Below are 15,435 nucleotides of genomic sequence, written 5' to 3' on the forward strand. Positions count from 1 at the left end.
GGATTAATTTTAATAAATTAATGCTGGTACCATTACAGCAGGGGTGTTTGTGTCCCTCCATGTCTGAGGGTATGGCCCAGCACAGCTGGGAGAGAACAAATGTGAGTAGGGTGTGGCTACCACCACTCCAGCAAGCACAGGTGTCAGGGCTGCCTGGGCACAGCAGCCAGCAGTATAACCTGGCCCGGCTCCCAAACACTGGCCAGCTGAGCTCTCCAACAGACTATGAACTGGGAGTGGGTGGAGCTTGGCTCATTTATTTAAAATAAAACCCACAGACTCCACACAGCCTATGTCCTCCCAGCCCAGCCAAGTCCCTGACTACCTGAAGGTGGAAAAAGTCTGTCTCCTTTCGGCAGAGGCAGGGCTTGCTGCCATCTTGATCTCTACAGTCTGGAAGGCAACCTGGGACTGGACCTGGGAGGTAGCGGGTGTTGCAGGTTCAGCAGAGATGTATTCCAAGACATGAGGTCTCTCCTCCTGGCGCCGGAGATAGCCCTGGTTCAGCAGGTGCAGGACACAGGACAGCACATCCACGCTGTGGCAGCAGAAGCTCAGGAACTGCAGCCCTGGCCCCAACTCGCCCTTCTGACAGGCATCAATCACCTACAGCAGCAAGGGAGTCCCTCACTGCAGTGCGGTGCAGCACCCAGGCGGCCCCCTCTCTGCCCCTCAAGCCCTCCATGCCCTTACCCTAAACACCAGGTTGTCAATGTGGAGCTGCTTCTCCACCTTGAGGATGCGGGTGATGAGGCAGCAGAGGATGTTCCTCTTCCTTTCCAGGGCGCTGACCTCAGCCCTCTCTGCCCGCAGGTACCTCTGCCGGGGCAGCAGCCTCAAGCGGCGGCCAGAGGCATGGGCCAGGGCTGCCTGGTTCAGCCGCAGTACACCTGGAGCTAGCACCCGACCCAGGGTCAGCCAAGCCCGGAGCTGGGCCCTGAAGGAGCCCCGGGACACATGTGGGGCTGCTGGACCCAACCCCGGGCCCTCACCGCTGCCTTCGCAGGTGTCAGCCCCGTGCCTGTCCCCCACACGCGGCCCCAAGCAACAGCCACATGCACAATCCCCAACCCTGCACACACAGACCTGAGACCCAGTCACCCACAATGACCCACACGTGGCCCCAAGCCCCAGCCCCACACACCACCCCAGCCCTACACATGGCCTCAGGCCCCAACTCGACATGCAGACCTGAGCCCTGAGCACTGACAGACTCACCCCAGCCCACTCGCTTCCCCTACGAGCTCACACACCCCTTGGGGCTCAGAGCAGCACCTCCCCAGGGGTGCCCCAGCCCCACGCTCACCTCCTGGCGTGCAGCTCCACACCAGGATGCCTTCGCCGTGGGTCAGCGGTGTCAGTGCATGGTGCACCAGGTCAGCAGGGAGCCCTGTAGCCTGCAGCAGGGCCTCCACAGCCACCTCCTGCAGGAGGGCGTGGGAGGGCAATGGCCAGCCGAGACCCACCAGTCACAGGCCCAGCCAAACAAGGCGGGGGGGAGCTTGTGCCCCAACCACCACTGGAGACCCCACTGGAAGGAAGGGGGGACACGGCCCTGCTACGCTCCAGCATCCGCTGCCTCCCTCGCCCCCAGCTCCTACCTCGGCGCTGTTGAAGCACAGCAGGATGTACATCTGCAGCGTGGAGACGTGGAGGACGCAGTCTCCAAACTGCAGTTCTGCATGGCCCAGCCACGTCCACTGCAACCGCCGAGGCTTCGTGCACTCCCAGACCAGCTGGCTCTGGCCTGCCAGAGACTGTGTCAGCACAAGGGCCAGGGTCCGGCCCGGCTGGGCACTCTCAGCACACCCCAGGGCTCTGCCACTTGTGGCTGAGCTGCTGCGGAGGGCCTGGGCCCTGCCAGACCCCACACGCACCCACTGCCACGACACTCACTCTGCTGGCAGAAGTCAGCAAATTCATGCAGGGGGGAGCTCAGGGACGCCGAGAAAAACCTCCCAGGTTCATCCATGTAGCAGAACGGGGAAACGGGCCAGCAGCGCGGGGACAGCGTCAGCACCTTCACCTCCGGCACAGCTGCCTCTGAGGCCGTCCCCAGTGCCTGGGCACATGGACACGAGGGTGGCTCAGGACAGGCCCCAGGATCCCCATGAGGAACACGGGCGGCCCCCAGCCTCCCCACTCCACCAGCATGCTCACCTCGGCCAGGCCCGTATCCAGCTCCAGCAGCCGCTTGTCCTGCTCCTGCAGCTGGAAGAGGTAAAACTGCTGCTGCAGCTCCTCCGACTCAGCCAGGTTGCTCAGCATCCCTTGGGGGAAGCGGCTGGGGAAGCACAACCCGATCTCCTCCACGATGGCTCCTTCCAGCCAAGACGGCCCTTGCGCCAGGAGCCGGTCCCCCAGGTAGTGCCTGCCACAGCCACCAGCCTCAGGTCAGGGGCCGGCCCGAGCCCCGTGGCCACCAGCCACCCGCCAGGAGACAGAGACGGCCCCAGCCCCGGCCTCGCTCCAAGGTGCGCGGGCCCGGCAGCACCTGTCTCCCCTCCCTGTCGCCAGCAGGGAATGTGCCTCTGCAGGCTGGCAGCACCCACGGGCCCTCACAGCCTCTCCCTCCACATGCCAGAGCCAGGAGAAGCAAAGCGGGAGCACCGCTGCCACAACAGGCCAGGCTCAGCCACGGCCCCAGCACTGCCTGCGCCTCCCCCACCACACCACACTGCACCGCACCGCACCACACCAGGCCCTAAGTCCCGTGGAGACACAGCACCCCTCACCGGTAGAAGTGCTCGAAGGTGTGGGCAAGCTCCAGGCCACTGAAGACGACGAAGGGCTCCAGGATCTGCTGTAGCCGCTGCAGTGGCCCTGCACTGCCCGCAGCCCCATGGAGCTCCTGGATCTGCCCGTCAAGGTAGCGGGCAAACTGCTCACTCACCTGCAGAGGCACAGGGCTGGCTGCAGAGGGGGCTCACTGGGTGGCCACAGGGCCAGGCTGGGGCCATATCCCTGGGGGGAGCAGCTGGGAAACCCTGGGGCTCTCGGGCAGGGGCTGAGAGTGCCCAGGCACCAGGCTGAGACAGGAGTGCACTGGGGCTGGGGCCACGCCATGACAGCGCCACACGCTCGCAGCTGGGCACCGTCCAGGGCTGCCACGGGGCAGGGCGTGGTGGCTTGTGGCTCGGTGGGAGGCCAGGACACCACCCACCCAGAGCTGGCCTCAAGGCCGTGGGCCAGGGCAGCCTCCCCAGCCTGTGCCCGGAGCCAGTGAGGCCAGGGCCCCGGCCCTGGTGCCACGCTCCCACAACTCACATGCAGGGTGGTAAGGAAGGAGAGCTGCAGCAAAGCCCCCGCAAAGCCCTGGCCCAGGGCCAGCACAAAAGAGGCTTGCTGCCCAAAGAGCTCCTCCGTGGCACCGCGCAGGCGCTGGTACAGCCCGCAGTATCGCTCCACAAGGTCTGGCGCCTGCCCTGCTGCCTCCAGGAACCTCTGCACCTGCAGGATGCACCACGAGAGGGGTGAGCCCTGCAGTGGGACACGCCATCAGAGGGGCGAGCCCTGCAGTGGGACATGCCACGAGAGGGGTGAGCCCCACAGCAGGGATGGCCTCCAGGAACATCTAGTCCCAGCCCGACTCTGCCAACATCAACTGCCTGGGATCGGCCAGGGGCCAACTAGAGGCCCCAGTGCTGCCGCAGGCTACCGAGAGAGAGCCTGCGGCAACGTGGGAGCGCAGCCCCAAGGGCTGGGCTTGGGCTGCAAGGGCAGGACAGAACCACAGCAGCAGCCCAGCAGGAAACAAGTAGCCCAACACTGTACCCTCTCTCCCAGCCTGCAGCACCAGCCTGACGCCTGAGCACTGCCAGGGTGGCAACGGTAGCAGGGCTGTCCCCACACCCCCCCAGGCCCCGCAGAGGCCAGGTACAGCCCCATGCTCCCAGGGCACTGCCAGGCCCCGCTCCACCCTACACCCACCCAGCGTGGGGTCCCACATGCCCTCTCCAGCCCCCACGGCCGGCCCTCCAGGCTCTACCTGCTGCTGCACCACGTGGCGCCAGCACTGCGAGATGCCCCACAGGCTGCTCGACTTCTCCACCACCGCCTTCGCAGCCCTGGCCGGCACCTCCTTGGTCTTCCCCTCCTTCCCGCCTGCCAAAGGAAAACCCCGGGCTCAGCACGGCTCCGTGGGCAGGCTCTGCACACTGACCCCCAGCAGCCTCCCCCTCTCCCTGGGGGTCCCAGGGCAGAGGAGATGCCGGGGAGGCACGGTCACAAGCCTTCCCCAGCTACGGAGCCTCCAGTGCCACAGGGCCCTCCCCAGCAGATCCCCACGGCCACAGCCTGGCACTCTGCACCCACCACCCTCCCAGCCCCATGGGAGGGCAGCCCCTCGCTCACCAGCTGCTCTTGCCTCCTCTGGTTCTGGGCCACCAGGGTCCACGTGCACCAGCAGCTGGGTCAGGCGCCGCACACGGGAACCAAAGACAGCACTGCGGCTCGTGGCACGGCGGGGCAGCTCCATGCTCTCCAGGTACTCGCTCAGCAGCCAGGCCAGCGGGCTGACGCCGTGGGGGTCTGCGAGGCCAGACAGACTCAGAGCAGGGTGCCTCAGCCTGGGGCATAGCACGGATGGGCCCAGGAGAGCAGAGGGTACCTGGGCTGGTGATGCTCTGCACCAAAGGGTTCACCAGGGCCTCCCAGCACGTCCTGCCCAAGGCCCGGGCCGCCTCGTCATCAGGAAGGAAGCGGTCGGCAAAGCTCTGCTCGTGCTGCAGTGCTCGGTTCAGCCTGCAAGAGAGACCGGGCAGCACACAGTGCTGCCGGGCACCTGCTGATGGCCGGGGGAACTCCCCCAGGAAAGCAGAGCGTGGCCGTCGCTCCCTGCTCTGCCCCTTGCCAGGCACAACGGCTCAGCAGCCCCACTCGCCCCCAGCAGCCAGGGCCCTTCGCTGCCCCTGGGCCCTGCCCACACCGGGCCCTCGCGGCCAAACCCAGGGGCTGTGCGGTGCCTGTGGCCGCAAGATCCTGCCTGCGCCTGACCCACCTCTGCCAGGTCAGGACGCGCCAGCCCCTGCGGGGCACCTCTCTGCTGGGTTAGCCCTGCCCACGGGCCCAGCTTAAACCTGGGGGACCCCAAGGTGGCCCTTGCCCTCTGGGACTGCTGGTGGCCAGGGAGGAGCAAGGGCCCCTCCCTGTTCAGGCGGAACACCCGGCTGCTCCTCTCCTGGCCTTGCAGTCCCCTCGTCGGCTGCCAGCATCCCCCACTCAGCCCTGGCACACTGGGGACACCATGGCACAGCCAGGAAACAATTCACCTGCCAAAGAGCTGCAGCAGTTGCCCCCGGTCCTGGCAGATCTCCTGGCACCAGGCATGAGCCCGGGCAGTGCAGGAGAGGAACGTCCGCCGGCACAACTGCTCCTTGAAGATGGGCCAGAAAGTGGGCTTGGGACCCAGCACCTCGATGCCACGCACGCGTGTGTCAATGCCACCCTACGGGAGAGCGCGACCCTCAGCTCCTCAGGCACGGCCCTGACGTCCCACGCTGCCAGCTCCCTGGCCCGGCCCCCTGCTCCCCTACCTGCTGGCACCGCTTCACCCGGATCTGGATGACAGGCCAGAAGCGGGTCATGTTCTCCAGCAGGATCACTCTGCTGTCTGAGGGCAGGATGGTCACCTGCAGGCAGACAGCAAGCCCTCAGCACACCAGGCAGCGAGCGCCAGCCGCCCTGCGTGCTCCCCTGGCCACCCCCCACTAAAGCCGTCGTCTCTGTCCCCCGCTAGCAGCCCCTACATGCCCACAAGGCACTCCCTGGTCCTCACTTCTGGCTCACTTCTGGCTCACAGCCCCAGCACACCAGCCTGCCGCCCAAGGCTCCAGCACCCGCTGCCTACAGCCAGGAGGAGGCTCCCCCAGCACAGCTCCTGCCATCCCTATCTCCCCGCGAGGCACCCCCCAGGGCCTCGGCACCAGGGCCAGACCTTCGCGGGGCACAGCAAGAACCACCCCCCTGCTCCCGTGGGGCCCCATGGCCCGAGCAGCCCGCGCGAGACTCACCGCGTTGAGCTCGGTTCTGACGGTGGCAGGGCTGTCTCCCCCCAGCACCACGACACGGGCTGGCATGTAGCTGGAGTCCTCGCTGGCCACCAGCATGCTCATCTCCCTGCAGCGCAGCAAACACGGTGCTGCCCAGCAGTCCCCCCTCCCTCCCTGCCCTGGCCCCTGCCAGCCCCACGCGCTGCTGCCCACATCCAGCAACCCCCAGCACGGGCACCGCTGGGGCAGGGCTCGCACAGACCCCAGAGCCCTCTCCTCCCCGCACGGCCACCGGTCCTCCCGGCCCCAAAGGCCCCCAGCCCTCCTGGCCCAGCCCCACCTGACCACCACGCCACACTGCATGTGGACAGTGATGAAGTGGGAGCCGGTGCTGCCGTTCGACTCCCAGTAGGTCTTCGGGTTCCTGTCCGTGAGCCTGCTCGCCCGGTGGGGGTTGGAGGAGACCTGCACCTTCTCCCAGCACTTGTCCTCCTTCACCTCCACGCTGGAGCCTGCGGGGAGAGCACACGGAGCCTCCAGCCACCAGGCCAGCACATGCCAGGCACAGGGCTCCAGCTCCCGCTCCCTGCACTCACCTCGGCACAGGTTGCGCAGAAAGACGTCAAAGAAGGGGATGCTGATGGGCTGGTGGCTCCGGCGGTGCTCCTCAATCTGCCCCAGCACCAGCTACGGGATGGGGTGAGGCTCTTACCAGGGGCCCTGGGTCCTCCTCCCCTCGCCCGCCACACGGCTGCGGCAGGCAGAGAGCAGAAGGCTGCCCCAAGGTGCCAGGGACAGCTGGATGGCCCCGAGACCCAGAGCCCCAGCGCAGCCGGGCCTCCCCAGGCCCACCTGGATGCAGCCAGCCAAGATGCTGGTCGTCAGCTTCTTGTAGAGGCTGGCGTACTTCTCACAGTCGATCACCAGGTCGAGCAGGGCTGGCGCCAGCGACGGGGCCGTGCCGTGCTTGTCCAGGCCTTTGGACAGAGCCTCGCGAGCGCCCACGCGGCACATCACCACCGCGCAGTCCTTGCTGGCTGTGGCCAGCCGGTGCAGGAAGCCAACAACCTCCTGCACCACCTGCTGAGCAAGGCAGACGTGAGCGGCCAGGCTGGTGCCGGGAACCCGCCAGGCCCCAGCAGCAGGGTACCACACTGCTCCGTCCCCTCCGCCCCGACACCGCAGCAGCGCCCGCAAGCGCCTGGCCAGGCATGGCACTGGGCACGCCAGCCACCGGGACGCCGCCACGGCCACAGCCAGGACAGCCGCTCCCCACCTTTCCCAGCGCGTTGGCCACAACGAGGCTGGGCTGCTGCAGGCAGGGACCCCGCTTCACCAACACCAGGCCTGGCCGACGCACGGCACAGCTAGCAAAGCCGCCCCTGCCTGCCGCGAGTCCCGGGACATCCTCACCTCCCGGTCGCTGCTGTGGGCGCTCAGGGAGGACAAACAGGGCTCCACACACTCATGCCAGGGCAGCGCGTCCTCCTGGTAAGCATCCAGGAACTTGTTCAGGATCCTGAGTGACAGAGAGGGCCCACTCAGGCCGGGGCACACAGAGGCAGCCCTGCTTCCCTGCCCCATCGGGAAGGCCGGTATCCCACAGGGACTGGGAGCCGAGGCTCCCCAGGCACCTTGGACGTCCCACCACCACCCAGGCACCTGCTGCTCTGTCCCCGCATGGCCCTGTGCCCCAGGCCACCCCAACTGGCACCTGCATATGTGCTGGGCCACACCTGCCCCTGCCGAAGAACAGCTCCGCCAGGACCCTCAAACGTGTCCTGTGCCGACCCCCCCAGCGTCACCACCAGCACTCACACACCTCCTCCAGAGGCCCCAGACCCTCACCAAATCCCCCTGGACCCACCTGAGCATGTTCAGACTCACAGCCTTCTCCGCCCCCAGCAGCTCAAAGCTGCGCAGCAGCAGCCTGAAGCACCTGCGGTCCTGCAGCAGCTGCGCCACCTCGCCAGAGGTGACGGGGCCTTCACTGTAGAGCTGCCGCTCCAGGGCCACCACCACGTCCTTGGACAAGATGCCGTCCCCCAGGCCGCCCAGAAGCATCCGCACGTCCCTCAGGTCCAGCGGGACCTCTCTGCCTGCCACAACAAGGACACGTGGGCCCAGCCCAGGCACTCGCTTGAGAGGCGCGGGCAGCTCTGCCCGCTGCATCCAGGGGGCCATGGCACGGCAGGAGGCGCGGGCGGCACGCTACCTGCTGTCTCCTGGCCCAGGGGCAGCCGGTGCTCTGCGAGGCGGTTGATCGCGCTGAGGGCCAGCATCGCGTGAGGGCAGCCGGTGCTATGCCCGTCCCACCAGCAGCTCTGCAGCACCGTGGGGAGATCGCAGCTCGACAGCTGCTCCGCCAGGCCCCGGTGGCTGTCGATCAGCATGTTCACCACCAGCAAGCCGTTCTGCACACCTGAGGAGCCCCTGCAGGGACAGAGCAATGCGGGTGCCTTCCACCCCCAAGCACGCAGCCTCCCCTGCACCCATAAGCCACCTGCCCGCCTTGCCCACCACACACACACACACACACACACACACACACACACACACACGAGGGTCCTCCCACCCCCAGCCGCTGTCCTCACTCTGTCCCTACCCTGGGACCCTCTGCATGGTGCTGATGGCAGCAGGGATGGCACTCAGCAAGCTTGCTGAGCCCTGGCTGGAGGCAGAGCCGATGCTGGCAAAGATCTCCCGCATCATCTGCGCGTCGGCATGGTTCAGGGGCAAGGGCTTCCCGCCGGCACCTCCCGGCTCATCAGCCACAGCTCCCACCAGCACCTTCAGGGCCTGCAAGGTCAACAGCAGTCAGCAGGGCAGCGGGCATCTCCGCTGCACCTGGCCGAGCCTGCACCCTGCCCTGCCCTGCCCACCTACAGCATCCCCTCTGCCACACTCACCGCCAGGCCAGCCTGCTGCACCAGGGCGGAGGACGGGTGCTGCTGCATGCAGGCCAGCACAGCCCGCACACCACCCTCCGTGGCAAACGGCACGCGCCAGTCGTACTTTGCCGTGAGCACGGCCAGCAGCCGCAGCGTCACCACCACCAGGGCCTTCTCTGCCACCTCGGTGCTCAGCAGCTCCACTGCCACCTTCACCAGCTTCTCCCTGCACGGGAAAGGATGCCTCAGGAGGAGCCTCCGGGCATGCTGGCACCCCAGGCCCTGCCGGCCACCTTCTCCCTGCCCACGTGGTTCTACTGCAGCTGGGTCAGCCCCAGGAATGAGACTGCCTGGGACAAAGGGACAACAGATCCACATCTCTTCTTGCTGAACGCGCAGGGACATGCCGGCCTTCGCACTTCCGCTGCCACCTCCCGCACTCCAGCGCTGTCCCCCACCCTACCAGCGCAGCCCTCCCCAGCCAGCAGGAGGGCTGTGCAGCACCCCACGGCTCACCCGACGCTCCTGGTCCCCAGCCTGCCCTGGGCTTTGCCGACTTGCTGCTCGGGCTCAGGCTCTTCCGCCAGGATCTTCGTGATGTGCCTGAGCCCAGCTAAGCGCAGCCCCACCTCGGAGCTGCTGCTCTGGATCACGTCCACCACGGTGGCAATCTTGGCCAGCGAGCCCCTCTCGTTCACCCCCTTGCAGCTGCCCAACACTGGTGGGAGAGAGGCAGGGACACAGGCGTCAGGGCAGCAGTAACGCCTCCAGCAACTCCCGGGGTGCCATGCGCCCACAGACCTAGCACCCAGGCAACCACTGGGTGCCTCGACTCCCATGCCCTGCCCAGAGCCTTCCTCCATCCAGGCAACGCACCCATCTCCAGCACCGTGCGTGTGCCCCAGCGCATAGCGGGCGATTACCTTTCATCTGCTCCTCTGTCACCTCTGGGAAGAACAACCCTTCCCTCTCAAGGAGCTCGCCAAACAGCTGGGAATCCGACTTCACTGCTGCAGCGGGGGTGTGGGGCAGCACTGTGGCTGCGGAAGGGTCCTCCTCCTCTGCCTTGGCCGTCGTGGCTTCAGGGCCAGTGCTCCTGCAGTCGGCGCTCTCCGAGGACACCACGGTGCTCCCCCCACCATCCTGCTCGGCTCCTCTACCGAGGAAGTATTTGGCATAGACGTGGGAGCCGCGCAGGTCACGCTGAGCGCTGCCGTGGCACCTCTTCTCCAAGACCCGCAGCACCTTCTGGGCCAGCTTCACAGGTACCGACAGCTGGATCAGGGCTTCTTCATCCACCTCCGACACCTGGACAGATGGGGTCAACTTAACCCTCACGGACTCCCCACAGACATCACTGTCATCCCTTGTGACGGCCAGTGCCAGAATGGACAGAAAGGCTGTGCTGCCGGAGGCCCCCAGGGCCATTCTCCACTGTCACCTTCCCCTGCCTGTCCCCAACCCAGCTACCACCAGCCTGCTCTCACCACCCAACCGCAACCAGCACAATCACCCCATGGGCTTGCCTCGCCTACCCAAACCTCGCTGGACACAGTCACTCTGCTGGGGTCGTGGCAGACTGCACTTCCTCTCCTCTCTCTTCACCCCTTTGCTGCGCCCAGCTCCCCACGTTTTCACCATCCCACACTCACCCTCCCATTTCAGTCCCATTTCTGCCCCGTTCAGGCCGTCCCTGCACAGCTCACACTTGCCATCTCCTCCTCCGGGCCCAGTCCCTTCCTTCCTTCCTTCCTTCCTTCCTTCCTTCCTTCCTTCCTTCCTTCCCTCCCTCCCTCCCTCCCTCCCTCCCTCCCGTTTCGCCACTGCAGGCTCTGGCCCATACCTGCTCTCCCTGGTCCTGCTGGATGAGAGAGGTGATCTCTTTCTGCTCCTCTGCTTCCAGCTTCTTCACGAAGAAGAGCAGCTCCCACCACTCAGCACGGCTCAGGGCCTCTGCAGCCTTGGTCGGCTGCTCCCCCAGGTAAGGCAGGGAGTACAGCCCCCCAAAAGGCTTGCAGAAAAACGGCTGTGCAACTGCAGGAGAGCAGAGCAAGGAAGGGCACTGTCAGCTCTGCTGCACCCCCCACCTTCCCCAGGCAAAGAGCTCATGTGGATCATCTGGGCAGAACTGATCCCCGCTGTCCCACAGTCTGCTCTGGGAAAGGGAGGTGGCAGGAGGGCAGCGAGAGAGGGGGAACATGCTGGGAGGAGACCCCAGAAGCTGCAGAGATGGGGACTACCATCTTCACTTGAACCTCTTTGGGCTGTATAACAGAAAAAGCACATCCTCGAAATGGGCACCTCTAGCTCACTGCTCCCCCAACCTGTTCCCACAATGCCTGGACCAGCCAGGACAATGCACTGGGACACCAGCACCAGCAGAATCCACAGTGCCAGCATGCAGCTGCAGAAGGCCTGACAGGCTGCTCACCTGCTGCCAGCTTGTGGTTGTGCATCAGGGTGGACACCTTCTCTGGGCCCTCATGTTCCTCTTGCCCTAAAGGGCCGATGATCTCCACCATGTGCCAGTGAACCCAGTATGTACAGCCCAGGGCTTGCCAGTACACCTGAGGAGGAGAGCCCAACGCAGACCCAGCTAAGGGAAGGCAAGCCCAACCCCACTGCTCCCATGCAAGGCTGCGTGCTTCCTACAGCAGACAGGCCCCCTGGCAGCCCCTGCCCTCCCAGCAAAGGATACCTGCACGGGCGGCGTGCCGTCATTGCTCTGGCGAAAGTCACCCTCGTCACCCGCGCTGACCTGCTCGTAGTCCTCCAGCATGCGCACCCGCATGCCACGCACCAGGTTCGCCTGCACATACTCCACATAGCTGCTGCGGCTTGGGAAGGCTGAGCGCGTCTTGAAGATGCTGGGTTCTTTTGGTGGAGGAGTGGGGGCTTCTTGAGTAGCAGTGCAGGATGTGGCCCTGCGCCAGAAGATGGAGTGGGTGGTGTGAGGCCGCAGCTCCTGTTGGGGCAGCAGCTCTGGCTCGTGGCTGTGGTCCCAGCCCATCACGTGCACCAGCTCCAAGATGAGGTTTGCCATAGCCATGCTGAACTCAAACTCCTGCTTCACACGGCTCCTCTCCTCAGTCAGCAGCTTGGGCACGGTGCAGTCCTGCTGCTCCCCTCCCTGCTCCATGCCACTGCTGAGCTTGTCCATGAGAGAAGTGACACGCAGGTAGCGCTTCACCAGGACGAACAGCAGCTTCCCGGGGATCTGCAACAAGCACGGCTGTCAGACTCTACCCTGCAGAGCACCTCCAGCCCCAGCTCTCTCCGAGCCACCAGCTCACCCACAGCCAGGCTCCTGCAATAGCTCCGGACCTTTCAGCCCACCCTCGTCCCTCTGCTCAGACAAGGCTCTCCATGGGCCTCTCCACCACCTCTCCCAGCCCCAAGCCAGGCCCAGATCCTGGGACAGCTCTCCCAACACCCAGTCTGCTCAGCTGCCCACTGACAACTACCCTCCTGGCCCAAACAAGAACACCAGCTCTGGCCCCCCACTCTCACCCCTCCTGACCCCTAAGCCCACAGGCCCAGGGCTGGCAGGGCCTGCCGCTACCTGTGGAAGGTGAATCCCCTCAAAGGACATGCAGTGCTCTTCAGAGGATGTTGTCTCAGCAAACAGCTCCAGCAAGGTGTAGCGACCATCAAAGTCCATGTGCTGCTCAATGCCATCCTGATGGCTCAGGGACAGCAGGACATAGGCCCAGCTCCCTGCAACAACAACAGAAACCCTTCAGGCCCCCTAAAGACAGCCCTCACCCCACCCCCCGTGCAGGCAAGGAACAGCTTTGATGCTCAGTGTAACCTAGAACCATGTTCTGTCCTTTAATCTTGATTGGCAACATTTTGCTTCCACCCCTAAAGCTGCAAGATTCCCCCAAAGCAGCAACCCCAAATAACTGACTCCAGAACACGGTCCCAGGGAATAAAAAAGTTACGTTTGAACCTGAATCAGCCCCCCATCTGCCCCACTGGGCAGCCACGTGAACTCTAGGACAGGGAAAGCCAGATCGCTTGTGGGACACACCACCACCAGCAACCTTCCGGGCACGCCCAAGCCTCACCAGGCACTTCTGAGCCACGACAGCTCCTCTCAGATGAGGGGACGGGTGAGGACCACGCCTCTACCCACCGGGGCCTGAGGAAAGGCTCCCTGCCAAGAGCAGGCCAGAGCCTTCCCAATGGACAGCACGCAGCACAGACACCCCAACACTCTGCCAAGCCCCTTGCCACAAGTCCTCCTAACAGCCAATCAGCGTCCCAGCTCGGGAACCCGTCAGGGGAAGGAGCACCCAAGTCCTACAGCACCCCAGACAACTACGACCAAGGAGCCGCTTGGCAGCTCCAGTCTGATTCTTCCCCTTTTGCCAACAAGCCCCGAGACACGCGGCTTCCCAGGCACCCCACGCCTACAACAGGACCGCCACCCCCCTCGGCTGCCCAGCAGCACCTCCTCGCTGGCACTGAGCAGCAGCAGCCCCCACCTGCGTCGTGCGAAGCCAGGGCCCTCAGCATCTTGCCGGCACTGCGGCGGACTTGCTTCTCCTTGTGGCACAGCATCTTCATCAGCAAGTCGAGGGCTCCCGTCTCCTTGAAGGCACCCGCCAGCGAGCCAATGCTGGCGTACGCACTCAGCACGTGGATGGTGTTGAGGATGGAGGACTCGGGCGCCCCGGTCTCAGACATCTGACGGCCAGCTCGCTGCACCAGGCTCCTGACATCAGCCTTCATCTCCAGCAGCGAGGCTTCATCCAGCGGGACATCGGCAGCAAACGGGCTGGCTGCCTTCTCCTCTTTCACCCACTGCCCTTCCGGCTTCCTCTTGCCCAGCAGCGCCGGGCAGCTGGCACAGACCTCCTCCGCGGACATCCACATCGAGATGTTCTCCGGCTTGATCTCTGCAGAGGAGACACTGCTGCCTCCCACTGCTCTCTCCTCCAGGCTGACAACACTCCACTGGATCAGGTACTCAGGCTGGCCATCGTGGCCTCGCCGCTGCCGCAGCAGCTCCTCCGGGTAGGCCTGCAGTTTGGGCCCCAGGTGCACAAGCAGGTTGCCATTATGCCGCTCGTTCACCATGACAGGAAATATGTCTGCAGAGACAGAGGGGAAGCAGGAGCTAGGGAGAGGCACCTGAGGCACAGGATTTGCTATGGCTAGAAATCTATGATCCTGTGGGTCACAGTGCTTGTAACGTGGCAGTGTAACAGAAATAAAACGTGCTATTGTACTAGCTGTACTGAAGGTCAGTGCTGTAAGCCCCTAACACAACAAGACCACTAAAGTATGAGATATAGCATACAAGACAACAGGGCAGGACACAGTAATCTTTGGATTGTTAAAAGGGCTGTGGGCACAGCAGGAACACAGCCAGCAGTGCCCAAGGAGGGCAGCTCTTCCCAGGAAGCTCAGCTGTAAAACCCAGTTGTGCGCTGACAGAGCTCCCCAAGCCGGGTGGAGTGTGTCTGCTGGCCCTGAGCGCCAGTGCAAGCCTGTGCTGGAGGGCTCCGCTGCACATCACCCAGCTGGGTCTGGAAGCACCGTCCAGCAACAGGCCTACGCCCTGGCCACCCCGGTTCCTGGGACACGCACGCTAAAGGCGGGCGGCACGGCACCACAATTACTGGGGAGCGGGCTTGCGCGGGCAGGTCCCGCTAGCGGCCCGAATAAAGCTCCTTATAAGCGTGGGCCAAGCGAGAGCTCCCGGAGCAACGAGAAGCGCCTGGCTCTGCCCGGTCCGGCCTGGCTGCCGCAGCCCCTCGCCGGCGGGCAGGGCTGCCTCACCTCGGGGCTCCGGTACCGAGGTCTCCCGCAGGGCTCTCCAGAAAGGAAAGGCCCGGGACCGCCCCAGGATAGCTCCGCTCGAGGCGCTCGCCAGGCCGGGCCAGACCCGGGCCAGACCGCCTCCCTCCACCGCCGGGCCGGGCCGCGTTACCTCCAACACCGCTCCCACACCGCTTCCGGGTCGGTGGACGCGCATGCACAGCGGCACGCCCGGACGGGAGCCGCGCAGGACCAAGATTAGCCCGCCAGCGGCCCCGGCCGCAGCTGGCTGCACTGGGGCGGGTAGTACCGGGGAGGTCGGAATAGCGTGGAGGAGGGGGAGTTCAGGACCGGCGGCTGCATGGGGCTGGGGACACAGGGAGAGCTGGAGTGGCCGCTATGGCACTTGGAGGGGCAGCAGGCTATAGGGCAGCGCGGGATGAGGAGGGCAGAGGAGGCAGCCGCAGCCGGCGCCAGAAGTGGGGGCTGGGGAGCATCAAGGGCACGAGGGGGGCCGGGAGGTGCCGAGGTCAGCACGCCCCAGCTGTGCAGCAGGTCGCCCTGGCTGGTAGCCACCTTCCCACCTCACTGCAGGGCTGCTCACTTGCCTTCACTGCCCCACAAGCTGAGGGTTGGGAAAAGCCCAGCTGTCCCGCAGTCAGGCTTGGCACAACTGTGCAGAGGTCTGCTGGACCCCACTGAGACCCCCACCCACCCCATGCTCAAGCCAAGGTAGCCCACAGTCCCGCACTCATCTCTCCTGGCAGCCCAAATTCTGCCAGGAG

The 15,435-nt window shown here is 65.1% G+C and overlaps 1 protein-coding gene across 9 annotated transcripts; it reads right to left on the reverse strand.

Moving 5' to 3' along the window:
- Window positions 1-23: 23 nt before the first annotated feature.
- Window positions 24-14,893, reverse strand: LOC129204395 (cullin-9-like). Of its 9 annotated transcripts, none has more exons than XM_054820310.1 (30): window positions 14,672-14,815; window positions 13,372-13,980; window positions 12,444-12,598; window positions 11,580-12,098; window positions 11,313-11,448; window positions 10,725-10,915; window positions 9,805-10,189; window positions 9,398-9,599; window positions 8,900-9,107; window positions 8,596-8,789; window positions 8,206-8,423; window positions 7,930-8,089; window positions 7,404-7,509; window positions 6,843-7,073; window positions 6,587-6,677; window positions 6,331-6,502; window positions 6,012-6,117; window positions 5,535-5,630; window positions 5,271-5,446; window positions 4,610-4,743; window positions 4,354-4,530; window positions 3,989-4,104; window positions 3,268-3,450; window positions 2,736-2,893; window positions 2,161-2,371; window positions 1,897-2,062; window positions 1,602-1,747; window positions 1,307-1,424; window positions 694-896; window positions 24-606 (listed from the first exon to the last, which is right to left on the reverse strand). In XM_054820310.1, exons 2-30 carry the CDS (start codon window positions 13,964-13,966, stop codon window positions 322-324), a joined length of 5,838 nt encoding a protein of 1,945 aa, XP_054676285.1. In that variant the 5' UTR covers window positions 13,967-13,980; window positions 14,672-14,815; the 3' UTR covers window positions 24-321. The 9 variants fall into 9 exon arrangements, 8 of the variants coding, with proteins under 8 accessions (XP_054676285.1, XP_054676283.1, XP_054676286.1 ...); XM_054820308.1 differs by lacking the exon at window positions 14,672-14,815 and adding an exon at window positions 14,823-14,893 and having other exon boundaries at window positions 25-606; window positions 7,858-8,089; XM_054820311.1 differs by having other exon boundaries at window positions 25-606; window positions 6,843-7,070.
- Window positions 14,894-15,435: the final 542 nt, after the last annotated feature.

The sequence above is a fragment of the Grus americana genome, chromosome 3 (genome assembly GCF_028858705.1).
Source record: "Grus americana isolate bGruAme1 chromosome 3, bGruAme1.mat, whole genome shotgun sequence".
NCBI classification, from domain to species: Eukaryota; Metazoa; Chordata; class Aves; order Gruiformes; family Gruidae; genus Grus; species Grus americana.